Source organism: Rattus norvegicus, chromosome 17, assembly GCF_036323735.1.
Source record: "Rattus norvegicus strain BN/NHsdMcwi chromosome 17, GRCr8, whole genome shotgun sequence".
NCBI lineage: Eukaryota > Metazoa > Chordata > Mammalia > Rodentia > Muridae > Rattus > Rattus norvegicus.
In genome coordinates, this window is record NC_086035.1 from 38,442,236 (window position 1) to 38,458,422 (window position 16,187).

Sequence of the window (16,187 nt, forward strand, 5' to 3'; positions counted from 1 at the left end):
TTCCATTTTCTGGCTATTATAAATAAGGCTGCGATGAACATAGTGGAGCACGTGTCTCTTTTATATGTTGAGGCATCTTTTGGGTATATGCCCAAGAGAGGTATAGCTGGATCCTCAGGCAGTTCAATGTCCAATTTTCTGAGGAACCTCCAGACTGATTCCCAGAATGGTTGTACCAGTCTGCAATCCCACCAACAATGGAGGAGTGTTCCTCTTTCTCCACATCCTCGCCAGCATCTGCTGTCACCTGAGTTTTTGATCTTAGCCAATATCACTGGTGTGAGGTGGAATCTCAGGGTTGTTTTGATTTGCATTTCCCTTATGACTAAAGATGTTGAACATTTCTTTAGGTGTTTCTCAGCCATTCGGTATTCCTCAGCTGTGAATTCTTTGTTTAGCTCTGAACCCCATTTTTTAATAGGGTTATTTGTTTCCCTGCGGTCTAACTTCTTGAGTTCTTTGTATATTTTGGAAATAAGGCCTCTATCTGTTGTAGGATTGGTAAAGATCTTTTCCCAATCTGTTGGTTGCCGTTTTGTCCTAACCACAGTGTCCTTTGCCTTACAGAAGCTTTGCAGTTTTATGAGATCCCATTTGTCGATTCCTGATCTTAGAGCATAAGCCATTGGTGTTTTGTTCAGGAAATTTTTTCCAGTGCCCATGTGTTCCAGATGCTTCCCTAGTTTTTCTTCTATTAGTTTGAGTGTGTCTGGTTTGATGTGGAGGTCCTTGATCCACTTGGACTTAAGCTTTGTACAGGGTAATAAGCATGGACCGATCTGCATTCTTCTACATGTTGCCCTCCAGTTGAACCAGCACCATTTGCTGAAAATGCTATCTTTTTTCCAGTGGATGGTTTTGGCTCCTTTGTCAAAAATCAAGTGACCATAGGTGTGTGGGTTCATTTCTGGGTCTTCAATTCTATTCCATTGGTCTATCTGTCTGTCTCTGTACCAATACCATGCTGTTTTTATCACTATTGCTCTGTAATACTGCTTGAGTTCAGGGATAGTGATTCCCCCTGAAGTCCTTTTATTGTTGAGGATAGCTTTAGCTATCCTGGGTTTTTTGTTATTCCAGATGAATTTGCAAATTGTTCTGTCTAACTCTTTGAAGAATTGGATTGGTATTTTGATGGGGATTGCATTGAATCTGTAGATTGCTTTTGGTAAAATGGCCATTTTTACTATATTAATCCTGCCAATCCATGAGCATGGGAGATCTTTCCATCTTCTGAGGTCTTCTTCAATTTCTTTCCTCAGTGTCTTGAAGTTCTTATTGTACAGATCTTTTACTTGCTTGGTTAAAGTCACACCGAGGTACTTTATATTATTTGGGTCTATTATGAAGTGTGTCGTTTCCCTAATTTCTTTCTTGGCTTGTTTCTCTTTTGTATAGAGGAAGGCAACTGATTTATTTGAGTTAATTTTATACCCAGCCACTTTGCTGAAGTTGTTTATCAGCTTTAGTAGTTCTCTGGTGGAACTTTTGGGATCACTTAAATATACTATCATGTCATCTGCAAATAGTGATATTTTGACCTCTTCTTTTCCGATCTGTATCCCTTTGATCTCCTTTTGTTGTCTGATTGCTCTGGCTAGAACTTGAAGAACTATATTGAATGAGTAGGGAGAGAGTGGGCAGCCTTGTCTAGTCCCTGATTTTAGTGGGATTGCTTCAAGTTTCTCTCCATTTAGTTTAATGTTAGCAACTGGTTTGCTGTATATGGCTTTTACTATGTTTAGGTATGGGGCTTGAATTCCTATTCTTTCCAGGACTTTTATCATGAAGGGGTGTTGAATTTTGTCAAATGCTTTCTCAGCGTCTAATGAAATGATCATGTGGTTTTGTTCTTTCAGTTTGTTTTTATAATGGATCACGTTGATAGTTTTCCGTATATTAAACCATCCCTGCATGCCTGGGATGAAGCCTACTTGATCATGGTGGATGATTGTTTTGATGTGCTCTTGAATTCGGTTTGCCAGAATTTTATTGAGTATTTTTGCGTCGATATTCATAAGGGAAATTGGTCTGAAGTTCTCTTTCTTTGTTGTGTCTTTGTGTGGTTTAGGTATAAGAGTAATTGTGGCTTCGTAGAAGGAATTCGGTAGGGCTCCATCTGTTTCAATTTTGTGGAATAGTTTGGATAATATTGGTATGAGGTCTTCTATGAAGGTTTGATAGAATTCTGCACTAAACCCGTCTGGACCTGGGCTCTTTTTGGTTGGGAGACCTTTAATGACTGCTTCTATTTCCTTAGGAGTTATGGGGTTGTTTAACTGGTTTATCTATTCCTGATTTAACTTCGGTACCTGGTATCTGTCTAGGAAATTGTCCATTTCCTGAAGATTTTCAAGTTTTGTTGAATATAGGTTTTTATAGAAAGATCTGATGATTTATTGAATTTCCTCTGAATCTGTAGTTATGTCTCCCTTTTCATTTCTGATTTTGTTAATTTGGATGCACTCTCTGTGTCCTCTCGTTAGTCTGGCTAAGGGTTTATCTATCTTGTTGATTTTCTCAAAGAACCAACTTTTGGTTCTGTTGATTCTTTCTATGGTCCTTTTTGTTTCTACTTGGTTGATTTCAGCTCTGAGTTTGATTATTTCCTGCCTTCTACTCCTCCTGGGTGTATTTGCTTCTTTTTGTTCTAGAGCTTTTAGGTGTGCTGTCAAGCTGCTGACATATGCTCTTTCCTGTTTCTTTCTGCAGGCACTCAGCGCTATGAGTTTTCCTCTTAGCACAGCTTTCATTGTGTCCCATAAGTTTGAGTATGTTGTATCTTCATTTTCATTAAATTCTAAAAAGTTTTTAATTTCTTTCTTTATTTCTTCCTTGACCAGGTTATCATTGAGTAGAGCATTGTTCAATTTCCACGTATATGTGGGCATTCTTCCCTTATTGTTTTTGAAGACCAGTTTTAGGCCGTGGTGGTCCGATAGCACGCATGGGATTATTTCTATCTTTCTGTACCTGTTGAGGCCCGTTTTTTGACCAATTATATGGTCAATTTTGGAGAAAGTACCATGAGGAGCTGAGAAGAAGGTATATCCTTTTGCTTTAGGATAGAATGTTCTATAAATATCCGTTAAGTCCATTTGGCTCATGACTTCTCTTAGTCTGTCTACATCACTGTTTAATTTCTGTTTCCATGATCTGTCCATTGATGAGAGTGGGGTGTTGAAATCTCCCACTATTATTGTGTGAGGTGCAATGTGTGTTTTGAGCTTTAGTAAGGTTTCTTTTACGTATGTAGGTGCCCTTGTATTTGGGGCATAGATATTTAGGATTGAGAGTTCATCTTGGTTGATTTTTCCTTTGATGAATATGAAGTGTCCTTCCTTATCTTTTTTGATGACTTTTAGTTGGAAATTGATTTTATTTGATATTAGAATGGCTACTCCAGCTTGCTTCTTCTGACCATTTGCTTGGAAAGTTGTTTTCCAGCCTTTCACTCTGAGGTAGTGTCTGTCTTTGTCTCTGAGGTGTGTTTCCTGTAGGCAGCAAAATGCAGGGTCCTCGTTGCGTATCCAGTTTGTTAATCTATGTCTTTTTATTGGGGAGTTGAGGCCATTGATATTGATAGATATTAAGGAATAGTGATTATTGTTTCCCTTTATATTCATATTTGGATGTGAGGTTATGTTTGTGTGCTTTCATTCTCTTTGTTTTGTTGCCAAGACGATTAGTTTCTTGCTTCTTCTAGGGTATAGCTTGCCTCCTTATGTTGGACTTTACCATTTATTATCCTTTGTAGTGCTGGATTTGTAGAAAGATATTGTGTAAATTTGGTTTTGTCATGGAATATCTTGGTTTCTCCATCAATGTTAATTGAGAGTTTTGCTGGATACAGTAACCTGGGCTGGCCTTTGTGTTCTCTTAGGGTCTGTATGACATCAGTCCAGGATCTTCTGGCCTTCATAGTTTCTGGCGAGAAGTCTGGTGTGATTCTGATAGGTCTCCCTTTATATGTTACTTGACCTTTTTCCCTTACTGCTTTTAATATTCTTTCTTTATTTTGTGCGTTTGGTGTTTTGACAATTATGTGACGGGAGGTGTTTCTTTTCTGGTCCAATCTATTTGGAGTTCTGTAGGCTTCTTGTATGTCTATGGGTATCTCTTTTTTTAGGTTAGGGAAGTTTTCTTCTATGATTTTGTTGAAGATATTTACTGGTCCTTTGAGCTGGGAGTCTTCACTCTCTTCTATACCTATTATCCTTAGGTTTGATCTTCTCATTGAGTCCTGGATTTCCTGTATGTTTTGGACCAGTAGCTTTTTCCGCTTTACATTATCTTTGACAGTTGAGTCAATGATTTCTATGGAATCTTCTGCTCCTGAGATTCTCTCTTCCATCTCTTGTATTCTGTTGGTGAAGCTTGTATCTACAGCTCCTTGTCTCTTCTTTTGGTTTTCTATATCCAGGGTTGTTTCCATGTGTTCTTTCTTGATTGCTTCTATTTCAATTTTTAATTCCTTCAATTGTTTGATTGTGTTTTCCTGGAATTCTTTCAGGGATTTTTGCGATTCCTCTCTGTAGGCTTCTACTTGTTTATTAATGTTTTCCTGTGTTTCCCTAAGTGTGTTCATGTCTTTCTTGAAGTCCTCAAGCATCATGATCAAATATGATTTTGAAACTAGATCTTGCTTTTCTGGTGTGTTTGGATATTCCATGTTTGTTTTGGTGGGAGAATTGGGCTCCGATGATGGCATGTAGTCTTGGTTTCTGTTGCTTGGGATCCTGCGCTTGCCTCTCGCCATCAGATTATCTCTAGTGTTACTTTGTTCTGCTATTTCTGACAGTGGCTAGACTGTCCTATAAGCCTGTGTGTCAGGAGTGCTGTAGACCTGTTTTCCTCTCTTTCAGTCAGTTATGGGGACAGAGTGTTCTGCTTTCGGGCGTGTAGTTTTTCCTCTCTACAGGTCTTCAGCTGTTCCTTTGGGCCTGTGTCTTGAGTTCACCAGGCAGCTTTCTTGCAGCAGAAAATTTGGTCTTACCTGTGGTCCCGAGGCTCAGATTCGCTCGTGGGGTGCTGCCCAGGGGCTCTCTTCAGCGGCAGCACCAGGAACACCTGTGCCGCCCCTTCTGGGAGCTTCAGTGCACCAGGGTTCCAGATGGTCTTTGGCTTTTTCCTCTGGCATCCGAGATGTGTGTGCAGGGAGCAGTCTCTTCTGGTTTCCCAGGCTTGTCTGCCTCTCTGAAGGTTTAGCTCTCCCTCCCATGGGATTTGGGTGCAGAGAACTGTTTATCTGGTCTGTTTCTTTCAGGTTCCAGTGGTGTCTCAGGCAGGTGTCCTGCCGCTCCTGGGCCCTCCCTCACGGGAGCCCAGAGGCCTTATACAGTTTCCTCTTGGGCCAGGGATGTGGGCAGGGGTGAGCAGTGTTGGTGGTCTCTTCCGCTCTGCAGCCTCAAGAGTGCCCACCTGACCAGGCGGTTGGGTCTCTCTCTCACCGGGTCTGGGAGCAGAGAGCTGCTGCGGGCCGGGATCCGCGGGTGTGGGACTTCCGGTAAACACAGAACGTGCCCGGTCCTAGAGAAATTCTGCTTCCGTGTGTCCCAAGCTCACCAGGCAGCTTTCTTGCAGCAGAAAATTTGGTCTTACCTGTGGTCCCGAGGCTCAGGTTCGCTCGTGGGGTGCTGCCCAGGGGCTCTCTGCAGCGGCAGCACCAGGAAGACCTGTGCCGCCCCTTCCGGGAGCTTCAGTGCACCAGGGTTCCAGATGGTCTTTGGCTTTTTCCTCTGGCATCCGAGATGTGTGTGCAGGGAGCAGTCTCTTCTGGTTTCCCAGGCTTGTCTGCCTCTCTGAAGGTTTAGCTCTCCCTCCCACGGGATTTGGGTGCAGAGAACTGTTTATCCGGTCTGTTTCTTTCAGGTTCCGGTGGTGTCTCAGGAAGGTGTCCTGCCGCTCCTGGGCCCTCCCCCACGGGAGCCCAGAGGCCTTATACAGTTTCCTCTTGGGCCAGGGATGTGGGCAAGGGTGAGCAGTGTTGGTGGTGTCTTGTGCTCTGCAGCCTCAGGAGTGCCCACCTGACCAGGCGGTTGGGTCTCTCTCTCACGGGGTCTGGGAGCAGAGAGCTGCTGCCTGGTTGTTTAACTTTAAATGTGGGTATTTAACTTTAAATGAATATTCTTGTACAGAGAAGGAGTAGTCATTTTTATGCATTTTTCTGACTCATCTGTTTTGGCTTTTATTCAAGTTTTCAACACACTCAAAGAATAAAACAGAAATAGTAAAGTCCACATTTATTTTAAATAAACAGGAAGTTCAGGAGATATGAGGACTTTTCCATAATATATTAAATAATGATACTCACTTGATCCCTGAGGCATCTGGGAAAGAGTGGGCAATCCATTAGAAGTCTAGAATAACATGCTAAGGTCCAGAACATAATACAGGGTGGAACTCAAGTTTTTTCCACATTACACCTGTGCTCTTAGCCTAACCATTTTTCTCTCTGCCTGACTCTCCTCATCTGTCATTAGGGAGGATATTAATAGCTATCTTTTCTTGGGCAAGACTTTTGAAACCTTTCTCTAATTCCAATACTCATCCCTCTTGTTAATAATCCTGTCTCACTCTTACTGCCCAGCTCTTGAAATGGAAAAAATAATCCGACCTCACCTGATTCACTGTAACCCTATAAGTCTTCTGGCTTTCACATCTGACCTTCATGGCCTCTGCTACCTGATGAAACTCAACCTTTTGACAACTGGCCCAGGATTATTTCATCTAGCACTAAAGTGGGCCCTGTAGACATGACACGTTTGAGGCACTTTGACTAATCCAGTTGGGGCAGGTCCAGGTTTCTTTTATGCCAGATGGAAAATTAAATCTCTGTTGTCCCAGGCCCAGAGAAGCTCAGTCTGAGGGAGGGATGAGCAGTTTTCCTATCTTTCCCCAAATTCATATTTAGTTTGAACAGCTACATTTAAAGCCTTTATTATCCAGTACTCACCATAAACACTTCCAAAGATGCTTGGCTTTGAACACTTGAAGTGTAATGGAAACTTTATACTTTATGTCTGCTTGGCTGAATTCTAGTTTTCTGAGAGAAAAAGTCATGACTGTCTTTTGGGAAATTTCTCCTCCACAGAAATCTTTTCATACCCACACAAGGTTTGAGATGGATCCTAAAGAAAGAATCCTGCTTTCTGGGCTCTATCAACATCAGAAATACAGACCTTAATGTGATCAGCCTGTGCTTAAATAATCTCCTGGGCCCCATTTCTGTTTTCATTTTCCTGTAGATTGAAGTGGTTGCAGTGAAGAAAACAATAGTAGGATAATACGTAATCCTCTTGGCTCCTACATATGTGCAGTCCCAGACCCGTGTCTTCTATCCTTACACGGTGTGTAAACAAAGGACCTCATGCTCTGCTGCCTATCCCTGAGGAATTAAAAGCAAATGTATATACTAGAATATTCCTGGAGATTAAGTTATTTGAAAGGCATTTCATTTTGTAATCACACAAATGCATCTGCTCTTGTTTTCCAGGCTGGTGACCAGATCCCAAACTGCCAATAAATCACCTCCTTCTCTTTCTTCTTCAATTCTGCAACAGTCTCCTTACTCTGTGCTCTTTGATGCATAAGATGGGATGGCTAAGTAATAAGGCATTACAAATCTGCAGCTAGCAGGGTCATTTTTCACTCATTGTTCTGGTGCTGCTCTGGCTTTTCCTGACTTGACTTAGTTAAGGAAGGGGGAGGGAGAGGGGTTGATGAGAAGGTCAGCCTATTGTGTTGCCTCTGGATTCCGTGTTTGCCCTCCCTAAGCCTTTTTAGACTCCAAGTCACTCAGACACACTACACATTCTTCTTCTCTAAAATCTAGCTTTAAGCAGCAGTTTTGGACACTGGGGTTACAACACCAAGTAACTCTAAGAGTTCAATAGGTAAAAAAAAACTGGTGGCTGGGGGTTTTACCATAAGAGCCCAGGAGGAGATACTTTTACCATGATTTGTGATTACCTAAAGGGAATAGGTCAGCCTCTTTTCATTTAAATAAATTAGAAATGTAACACACAGTATAAAAACATGTTCTTTCTTTTCATCAATAAACTTCGCATGAGATATGGTTGTCTCTGGTTTACAAAATAGAAATGAATATTACAAATGCTGACCCTGCATTTATGTGACTAAATAATAAAGCAAAGAAAATTAAATACTACAATGGACAATTAGAATTCACTAGAATGAGCTGGGTATTTAAAGACACAATAAAAGATTACACCCAGAGATGGAATTAGTCATTCACAGCACATATCCATTTATTTGCAAATTTAAATATTAAGATTTCTACACAGTTCCTAATTCTTGTAGCAATCAAATGTGATTCTACATCTTTAAGTTCGTCTCAGGCTCCAGCTTTTTTTTTTCATTTGATCAATTATCTTTATTTCAAATTACTCATCCCTCGCCACAATTAAAAGAAAAGAGGGGAGTGCATGGAACTCTCATCTTCAAAATTTAAACATTTAAATTCCATTAGCAAACAATAGAGATGTTACTGTGTAGCAGTAGAACTTAACCAAGAAAAAAATCAATGTTTTTTAAGGATTGAAAATATTTGTGAAAGCATTTTAATAGTTGTGAGACACACACACACACACACACACACACACACACACACACACACACACACACCCAAGTATCTCCTTCCAGTCTGTGTGCTCTTCTTTTTTTTTTTTTTTCATTAACTTGAGTGTTTCTTATTTACATTTCGAGTGTTATTCCCTTTCCCGGTTTCCAGGCAAACATCCCCCTAATCTCTCCCCCTCCCCTTCTTTATGGGTGTTCCCCTCCCCACCCTCCCCCCATTACTGCCCTCCCCCCAACAATCACGTTCACTGGGGGTTCAGTCTTAGCAGGACCAAGGGCTTCCCCTTCCACTGGTGATCTTACTAGAATATTCATTGCTACCTATGAGGTCAGAGTCCAGGGTCAGTCCATGTATAGTCTTTAGGTAGTGGCTTAGTCCCTGGAAGCTCTGGTGATTGGCATTGTTGTTCATAAGGGGTATCGAGCTCCTTCAAGCTCTTCGAGTTCTTTCTCTGATTCCTTCAACAAGGGTCCCGTTCTCAGTTCAGTGGTTTGCTGCTGGCATTTGCCCCTGTATTTGCTGTATTCTGGCTGTGTCTCTCAGGAGCGATATACATCCGGCTCCTGTCGGCCTGCACTTCTTTGCTGCATTCATCTTGTCTAATTGGATGGCTGTATATGTATGGGCCACATGTGGGGCAGGCTCTGAATGGTGTTCCTTCTGTGTCTGTTTTAATCTTTGCCTCTCTATTCCCTGCCAAGGGTATTCTTGTTCCCCTTTTAAAGAAGGAGTGAAGCATTCACATTTTGATCATCTGTCTTGAGTTTCATTTGTTCTAGGCATCTATGGTAATTCAAGCATTTGGGCTAATAGCCACTTATCAGTGAGTGCATACCATGTATGTCTTTCTGTGTTTGGGTTAGCTCACACAGTATGATATTTTCCAGTTCCAACCATTTGCCTACGAATTTCATAAAGTCGTTGTTTTTGATAGCTGAGTAATATTCCATTGTGTAGATGTACCACATTTTCTGTATCCATTCCAATGTTGAAGGGCATCTGGGTTCTTTCCAGCTTCTGGCTATTATAAATAAGGCTGCAATGAACATAGTGGAGCACGTGTCTTTTTTATATGTTGGGGCATCTTTTGGGTATATGCCCAAGAGAGGTATAGCTGGATCCTGAGGCAGTTCAATGTCCAATTTTCTGAGGATCCTCCAGACTGATTCCAGAATGGTTGTACCAGTTTGCAATCCCACCAACAATGGAGGAGTGAGTGTTCCTCTTTCTCCACATCCTCGCCAGCATCTGTTGTCCCCAGAGTTTTTGATCTTAGCCATTCTCACTGGTGTGAGGTGAAATCTCAGGGTTGTTTTGATTTGCATTTCCCTTATGACTAAAGATGTTGAACATTTCTTTAGGTGTTTCTCCGCCATTCGGCATTCCTCAGCTGTGAATTCTTTGTTTAGCTCTGAGCCCCATTTTTTAATAGGGTTATTTGTTTCCCTGCGGTCTAACTTCTTGAGTTCTTTGTATATTTTGGATATAAGGCCTCTATCTGTTGTAGGATTGGTAAAGATCTTTTCCCAATCTGTTGGTTGCCGTTTTGTCCTAACCACAGTGTCCTTTGCCTTACAGAAGCTTTGCAGTTTTATGAGATCCCATTTGTCGATTCTTGATCTTAGAGCGTAAGCCATTGGTGTTTTGTTCAGGAAATTTTTTCCAGTGCCCATGTGTTCCAGATGCTTCCCTAGTTTTTCTTCTATTAGTTTGAGTGTGTCTGGTTTGATGTGGAGGTCCTTGATCCACTTGGACTTAAGCTTTGTACAGGGTAATAAGCATGGATCGATCTGCATTCTTCTACATGTTGACCTCCAGTTGAACCAGCACCATTTGCTGAAAATGCTATCTTTTTTCCATTGGATGGTTTTGGCTCCTTTGTCAAAAATCAAGTGACCATAGGTGTGTGGGTTCATTTCTGGGTCTTCAATTCTATTCCATCGGTCTATCTATCTGTCTCTGTACCAATACCATGCAGTTTTTATCACTATTGCTCTGTAATACTGCTTGAGTTCAGGGATAGTGATTCCCCCTGAAGTCCTTTTATTGTTGAGGATAGCTTTAGCTATCCTGGGTTTTTTGTTATTCCAGATGAATTTGCAAATTGTTCTGTCTAACTCTTTGAAGAATTGGATTGGTATTTTGATGGGGATTGCATTGAATCTGTAGATCGCTTTTGGTAAAATGGCCATTTTTACTATATTAATCCTGCCAATCCATGAGCATGGGAGATCTTTCCATCTTCTGAGGTCTTCTTCAATTTCCTTCTTCAGTGTCTTGAAGTTCTTATTGTACAGATCTTTTACTTGCTTTGTTAAAGTCACTCCGAGGTACTTTATATTATTTGGGTCTATTATGAAGGGTGTCGTTTCCCTAATTTCTTTCTCGGCTTGTTTCTCTTTTGTATAGAGGAAGGCAACTGATTTATTTGAGTTAATTTTATACCCAGCCACTTTGCTGAAGTTGTTTATCAGCTTTAGTAGTTCTCTGGTGGAACTTTTGGGATCACTTAAATATACTATCATATCATCTGCAAGTAGTGATATTTTGACTTCTTCTTTTCTGATCTGTATCCCCTTGACCTCCTTTTGTTGTCTGATTGCTCTGGCTAGAATTTCAAGAACTATATTGAATAAGTAGGGAGAGAGTGGGCAGCCTTGTCTAGTCCCTGATTTTAGTGGGATTGCTTCAAGTTTCTCTCCATTTAGTTTAATGTTAACAACTGGTTTGCTGTATATGGCTTTTACTATGTTCAGGTATGGGCCTTGAATTCCTATTCTTTCCAGGACTTTTATCATGAAGGGGTGCTGAATTTTGTCAAATGCTTTGTCAGCGTCTAATGAAATGATCATGTGGTTTTGTTCTTTCAGTTTGTTTATATAATGGATCACGTTGATGGTTTTCCGTATATTAAACCATCCCTGCATGCCTGGGATGAAGCCTACTTGGTCATGGTGGATGATTGTTTTGAAGTGCTCTTGGATTCGGTTTGCCAGAATTTTATTGAGTATTTTTGCGTCGATATTCATAAGGGAAATTGGTCTGAAGTTCTCTTTCTTTGTTGTGTCTTTGTGTGGTTTAGGTATAAGAGTAATTGTGGCTTCATAGAAGGTATTCGGTAGTGATCCATCTGTTTCAATTTTGTGGAATACTTTGGATAATATTGGTATGAGGTCTTCTATGAAGGTCTGATAGAATTCTGCACTAAACCCGTCTGGACCTGGGCTCTTTTTGGTTGGGAGACCTTTAATTACTGCTTCTATTTCCTTAGGAGTTATGGGGTTGTTTAACTGGTTTATCTATTCCTGATTTAACTTCGGTACCTGGTATCTGTCTAGGAAATTGTCCATTTCCTGAAGATTTTCAAGTTTTGTTGAATATAGGTTTTTATAGTACGATCTGATGATTTTTTGAATTTCCTCTGAATCTGTTGTTATGTCTCCCTTTTCATTTCTGATTTTGTTAATTTGGACGCACTCTCTGTGTCCTCTCGTTAGTCTGGATAAGGGTTTATCTATCTTGTTGATTTTCTCAAAGAACCAACTTTTGGTTCTGTTGATTCTTTCTATGGTCCTTTTTGTTTCTACTTGGTTGATTTCAGCTCTGAGTTTGATTATTTCCTGCCTTCTACTCCTCCTGGGTGTATTTGCTTCTTTTTGTTCTAGAGCTTTTAGGTGTGCTGTCAAGCTGCTGACATATGCTCTTTCCTGTTTCTTTCTGCAGGCACTCAGCGCTATGAGTTTTCCTCTTAGCACAGCTTTCATTGTGTCCCATAAGTTTGGGTATGTTGTACCTTCATTTTCATTAAATTCTAAAACGTTTTTAATTTCTTTATTTATGTCTTCCTTGACCAGGTTATCATTGAGTAGAACATTGTTCAATTTCCAAGTATATATGGACATTCTTCCTTGATTGTTATTGAAGACCAGTTTTAGGCCGTGGTGGTCCAATAGCACGCATGGGATTATTTCTATCTTTCTGTACCTCTTGAGGCCCGTTTTTTGACCAATTATATGGTCAATTTTGGAGAAAGTACCATGAGGAGCTGAGAAGAAGGTATATCCTTTTGCTTTAGGATAGAATGTTCTATAAATATCTGTTAGGTCCATTTGGCTCATGACTTCTCTTAGTCTGTCTACATCTCTGTTTAATTTCTGTTTCCATGATCAGTCCATTGAAGAGAGTGGGGTGCTGAAATCTCCCACTATTATTGTGTGAGGTCCAATGTGTGTTTTGAGCTTTAGTAAGGTTTCTTTTACATATGTAGGTGCCCTTGTATTTGGGGCATAGATATTTAGGATTGAGAGTTCATCTTGGTGGATTTTTCCTTTGATGAATATGAAGTGTCCTTCCTTATCTTTTTTGATGACTTTTAGTTGAAAATTGATTTTATTTGATATTAGAATGGCTACTCCAGCTTACTTCTTCTGACCATTTGCTTGGAAAGTTGTTTTCCAGCTTTTCACTCTGAGGTAGTGTCTGTCTTTGTCTCTGAGGTGTGTTTCCTGTAGGCAGCAGAATGCAGGGTCCTCGTTGCGTATCCACTTTTTTAATCTATTTCTTTTTATTGGGGAGTTGAGGCCATTGATGTTGAGAGATATTAAGGAATAGTGATTATTGCTTCCCGTTTTATTCATATTTGGATGTGAGGTTATGTTTGTGTGCTTTCTTTCTCTTTGTTTTGTTGCCAAGACGATTAGTTTCTTGCTTCTTCTAGGGTATAGCTTGCCTCCTTACGTTGGGCTTTACCATTTATTATCCTTTGTAGTGCTGGATTTGTAGAAAGATATTGTGTAAATTTGGTTTTGTCATGGAATATCTTGGTTTCTCCATCTATGTTAATTGAGAATTTTGCAGGATACAGTAACCTGGGCTGGCATTTGTGTTCTCTTAGGGTCTGTATGACATCAGTCCAGGATCTTCTGGACTTCATAGTTTCTGGCGAGAAGTCTTGTGTGATTCTGATAGGTCTGCCTTTATATGTTACTTGACCTTTTTCCCTTACTGCTTTTAATATTCTTTCTTTATTTTGTGCATTTGGTGTTTTGACTATTATGTGACAGGAGTTGTTTCTTTTCTGGTCCAATCTATTTGGAGTTCTGTAGGCATCTTGTATGCCTATGGGTATCTCTTTTTTTAGGTTAGGGAAGTTTTCTTCTATGATTTTGTTGAAGATATTTACTGGTCCTTTGAGCTGGGAGTCTTCACTCTCTTCTATACCTATTATCCTTAGGTTTGATCTTCTCATTGAGTCCTGGATTTCCTGTATGTTTTGGACCAGTAGCTTTTTCTGCTTTACATTATCTTTGACAGTTGAGTCAATGATTTCTATGGAATCTTCTGCTCCTGAGATTCTCTCTTCCATCTCTTGAATTCTGTTGGTGAGGCTTGTATCTACAGCTCCTTGTCTCTTCTTTGGTTTTCTATATCCAGGGTTGTTTCCATGTGTTCTTTCTTGATTGCTTCTATTTCCATTTTTAATTCCTTCAATTGTTTGATTGTGTTTTCCTGGAATTCTTTCAGGGATTTCTGCGATTCTTTCAGGGATTTTTGCGATTCCTCTCTGAAGGCTTCTACTTGTTTATTAATGTTTTCCTGTGTTTCCCTAAGGCAGTTCTTCACGTCTTTATTGAAGTCCTCCAGCATCATGATCAAATATGATTTTGAAACTAGATCTTGCTTTTCCGGTGTGTTTGGATATTCCATGTTGGTTTTGGTGGGAGAATTGGGCTCTGATGATGCCATGTAGTCTTGGTTTCTGTTGCTTGGGTTCCTGCGCTTGCCTCTCGCCATCAGATTATCTCTAGTGTTACTTTGTTCTGCTATTTCTGACAGTGGCTAGACTGTCTTATAAGCCTGTGTGTCAGGAGTGCTGTAGACCTGTTTTCCTCTCTTTCAGTCAGTTATGGGGACAGAGTGTTCTGCTTTCGGGCGTGTAGTTTTTCCTCTCTACAGGTCTTCAGCTGTTCCTGTGGGCCTGTGTCTTGAGTTCACCAGGCAGCTTTCTTGCAGCAGAAAAGTTGGTCTTACCTGTGGTCCCGAGGCTCAAGTTCGCTCGTGGGGTGCTGCCCACGGGCTCTCTGCAGCGGCAGCAACCAGGAAGACCTGTGCTGCCCCTTCCGGGAGCTTATGTGTACCAGGGTTCCAGATGGCCTTTGGTGTTTTCCTCTGGCGTCCGAGATTTATGTACAGAGAGCAGTCTCTTCTGGTTTCCCAGGCTTGTCTGCCTCTCTGAAGGTTTAGCTCTCCCTCCCACGGGATTTGGGTGCAGAGAACTGTTTATCTGGTCTGTTTCCTTCAGGTTCCGGCGGTGTCTCAGGCAGGGGTCCTGCCGCTCCTGGGCCCTCCCCCACTGGAGCCCAGAGGCCTTATACAATTTCCTCTTGGGCCAGGGATTTGGGCAGGGCTGGGCAGTGTTGGTGGTCTCTTCCGCTCTGCAGCCTCAGGAGTGCCCACCTGATCAGGCGGTGAGGTCTCTTTCCCACAGGGTCTGGGAGCAGAGAGCAGGCTCCAGCCTTTGATAACATGAGTTGAACTCTTTCAGAAGTGTGGTGCTTCTGAAATCCATCCGGAATATAAACAGAAATATAATCTGTCACAAATAGGTGCTAAAGCAATGTACAGTGACTGAAACAGTGGCTGAATTTAAAAATTATCAATTACAAGTGACTAGAGATTTTTATGCAAAATATCACTCAGAAGCAAAAGAAGCTATTATGCTTCCAAAACAATTTTCTTCAATTAGGTAAATTGTGCAATCTCTATAATATCATTGTAAAATAATTCACAATTTGACAACTATACAAATAATTAATTTAGTTTAAGGTCTCCTGGGTTATTAAGGTCTGCTGAGTAATGACTGCATTAGTTCCTGCTTTATCCAGCATTCACTGGCATTTTCTGGGTCAGGCCATCAGAAGTCAAACCTCCAAAGCTAGTCCCATCTGAGCTGTAATCACCGGGGACCTGAGCACTTCTGTTAACCCAAGAATAGGTTTTGCTTCTGATAATCATGTAATCAATACTAGGCATACATCTTCATTTACTCTTTTTTATTTTTATCTTTTCTGTAAATTAGAGTGGTATTGAATTTGATTAATTGTTCTGAATTTTACACGGCCTTGTTTTTTGAAAATATAATATTGTTCATTTCATTTAATTGAAAATTAAACTTATTTCTACAAAGAATTCTATTTTTTTCTATTTTTGTTGGAATGATTTTACAAAAAGACTTACTTTTTATGTGTGTGCTTAAGTGTACCTGAATGTATATTTGAATCACACGTGTGCAGCTGTCGTTGGAGGCCAGAAAAGAGATTAGATCCTTTTGAACTGAAGTTACAATCGCCATGTTCCTTACACATGTGTCTTACACCACTGTCACATTAGCCTTATTTCACTCACCAATATTGAAAGAATAAGGAAGAAGTCTGAGTTGAATCATACTTGTTCAGATCACCTGTTCTGGGATCATTGTGTATTTTTGTATTCTTCATGTTAGAATAATGTATGGAATTAGAATGAATTAGTAAAATCTACTCTTTCTTCTTGCCATGAGCAAAATTTTATGTTCAATCCTAACCCC

The 16,187-nt window shown here is 40.6% G+C and overlaps 1 protein-coding gene across 1 annotated transcript in view; it reads right to left on the reverse strand.

The window, feature by feature from the left end:
* Rpl19-ps10 (ribosomal protein L19, pseudogene 10) overlaps positions 1–15,953 on the reverse strand; it is a 33,617-nt gene extending 17,664 nt beyond the window's left edge. Inside the window, exon 1 of the mRNA XM_063276834.1 lies at positions 15,864–15,953. Within this exon, the coding sequence (XP_063132904.1) occupies positions 15,864–15,953 (90 nt within the window). The remainder of the gene's footprint in view (positions 1–15,863) is intronic.
* Positions 15,954–16,187: the final 234 nt, after the last annotated feature.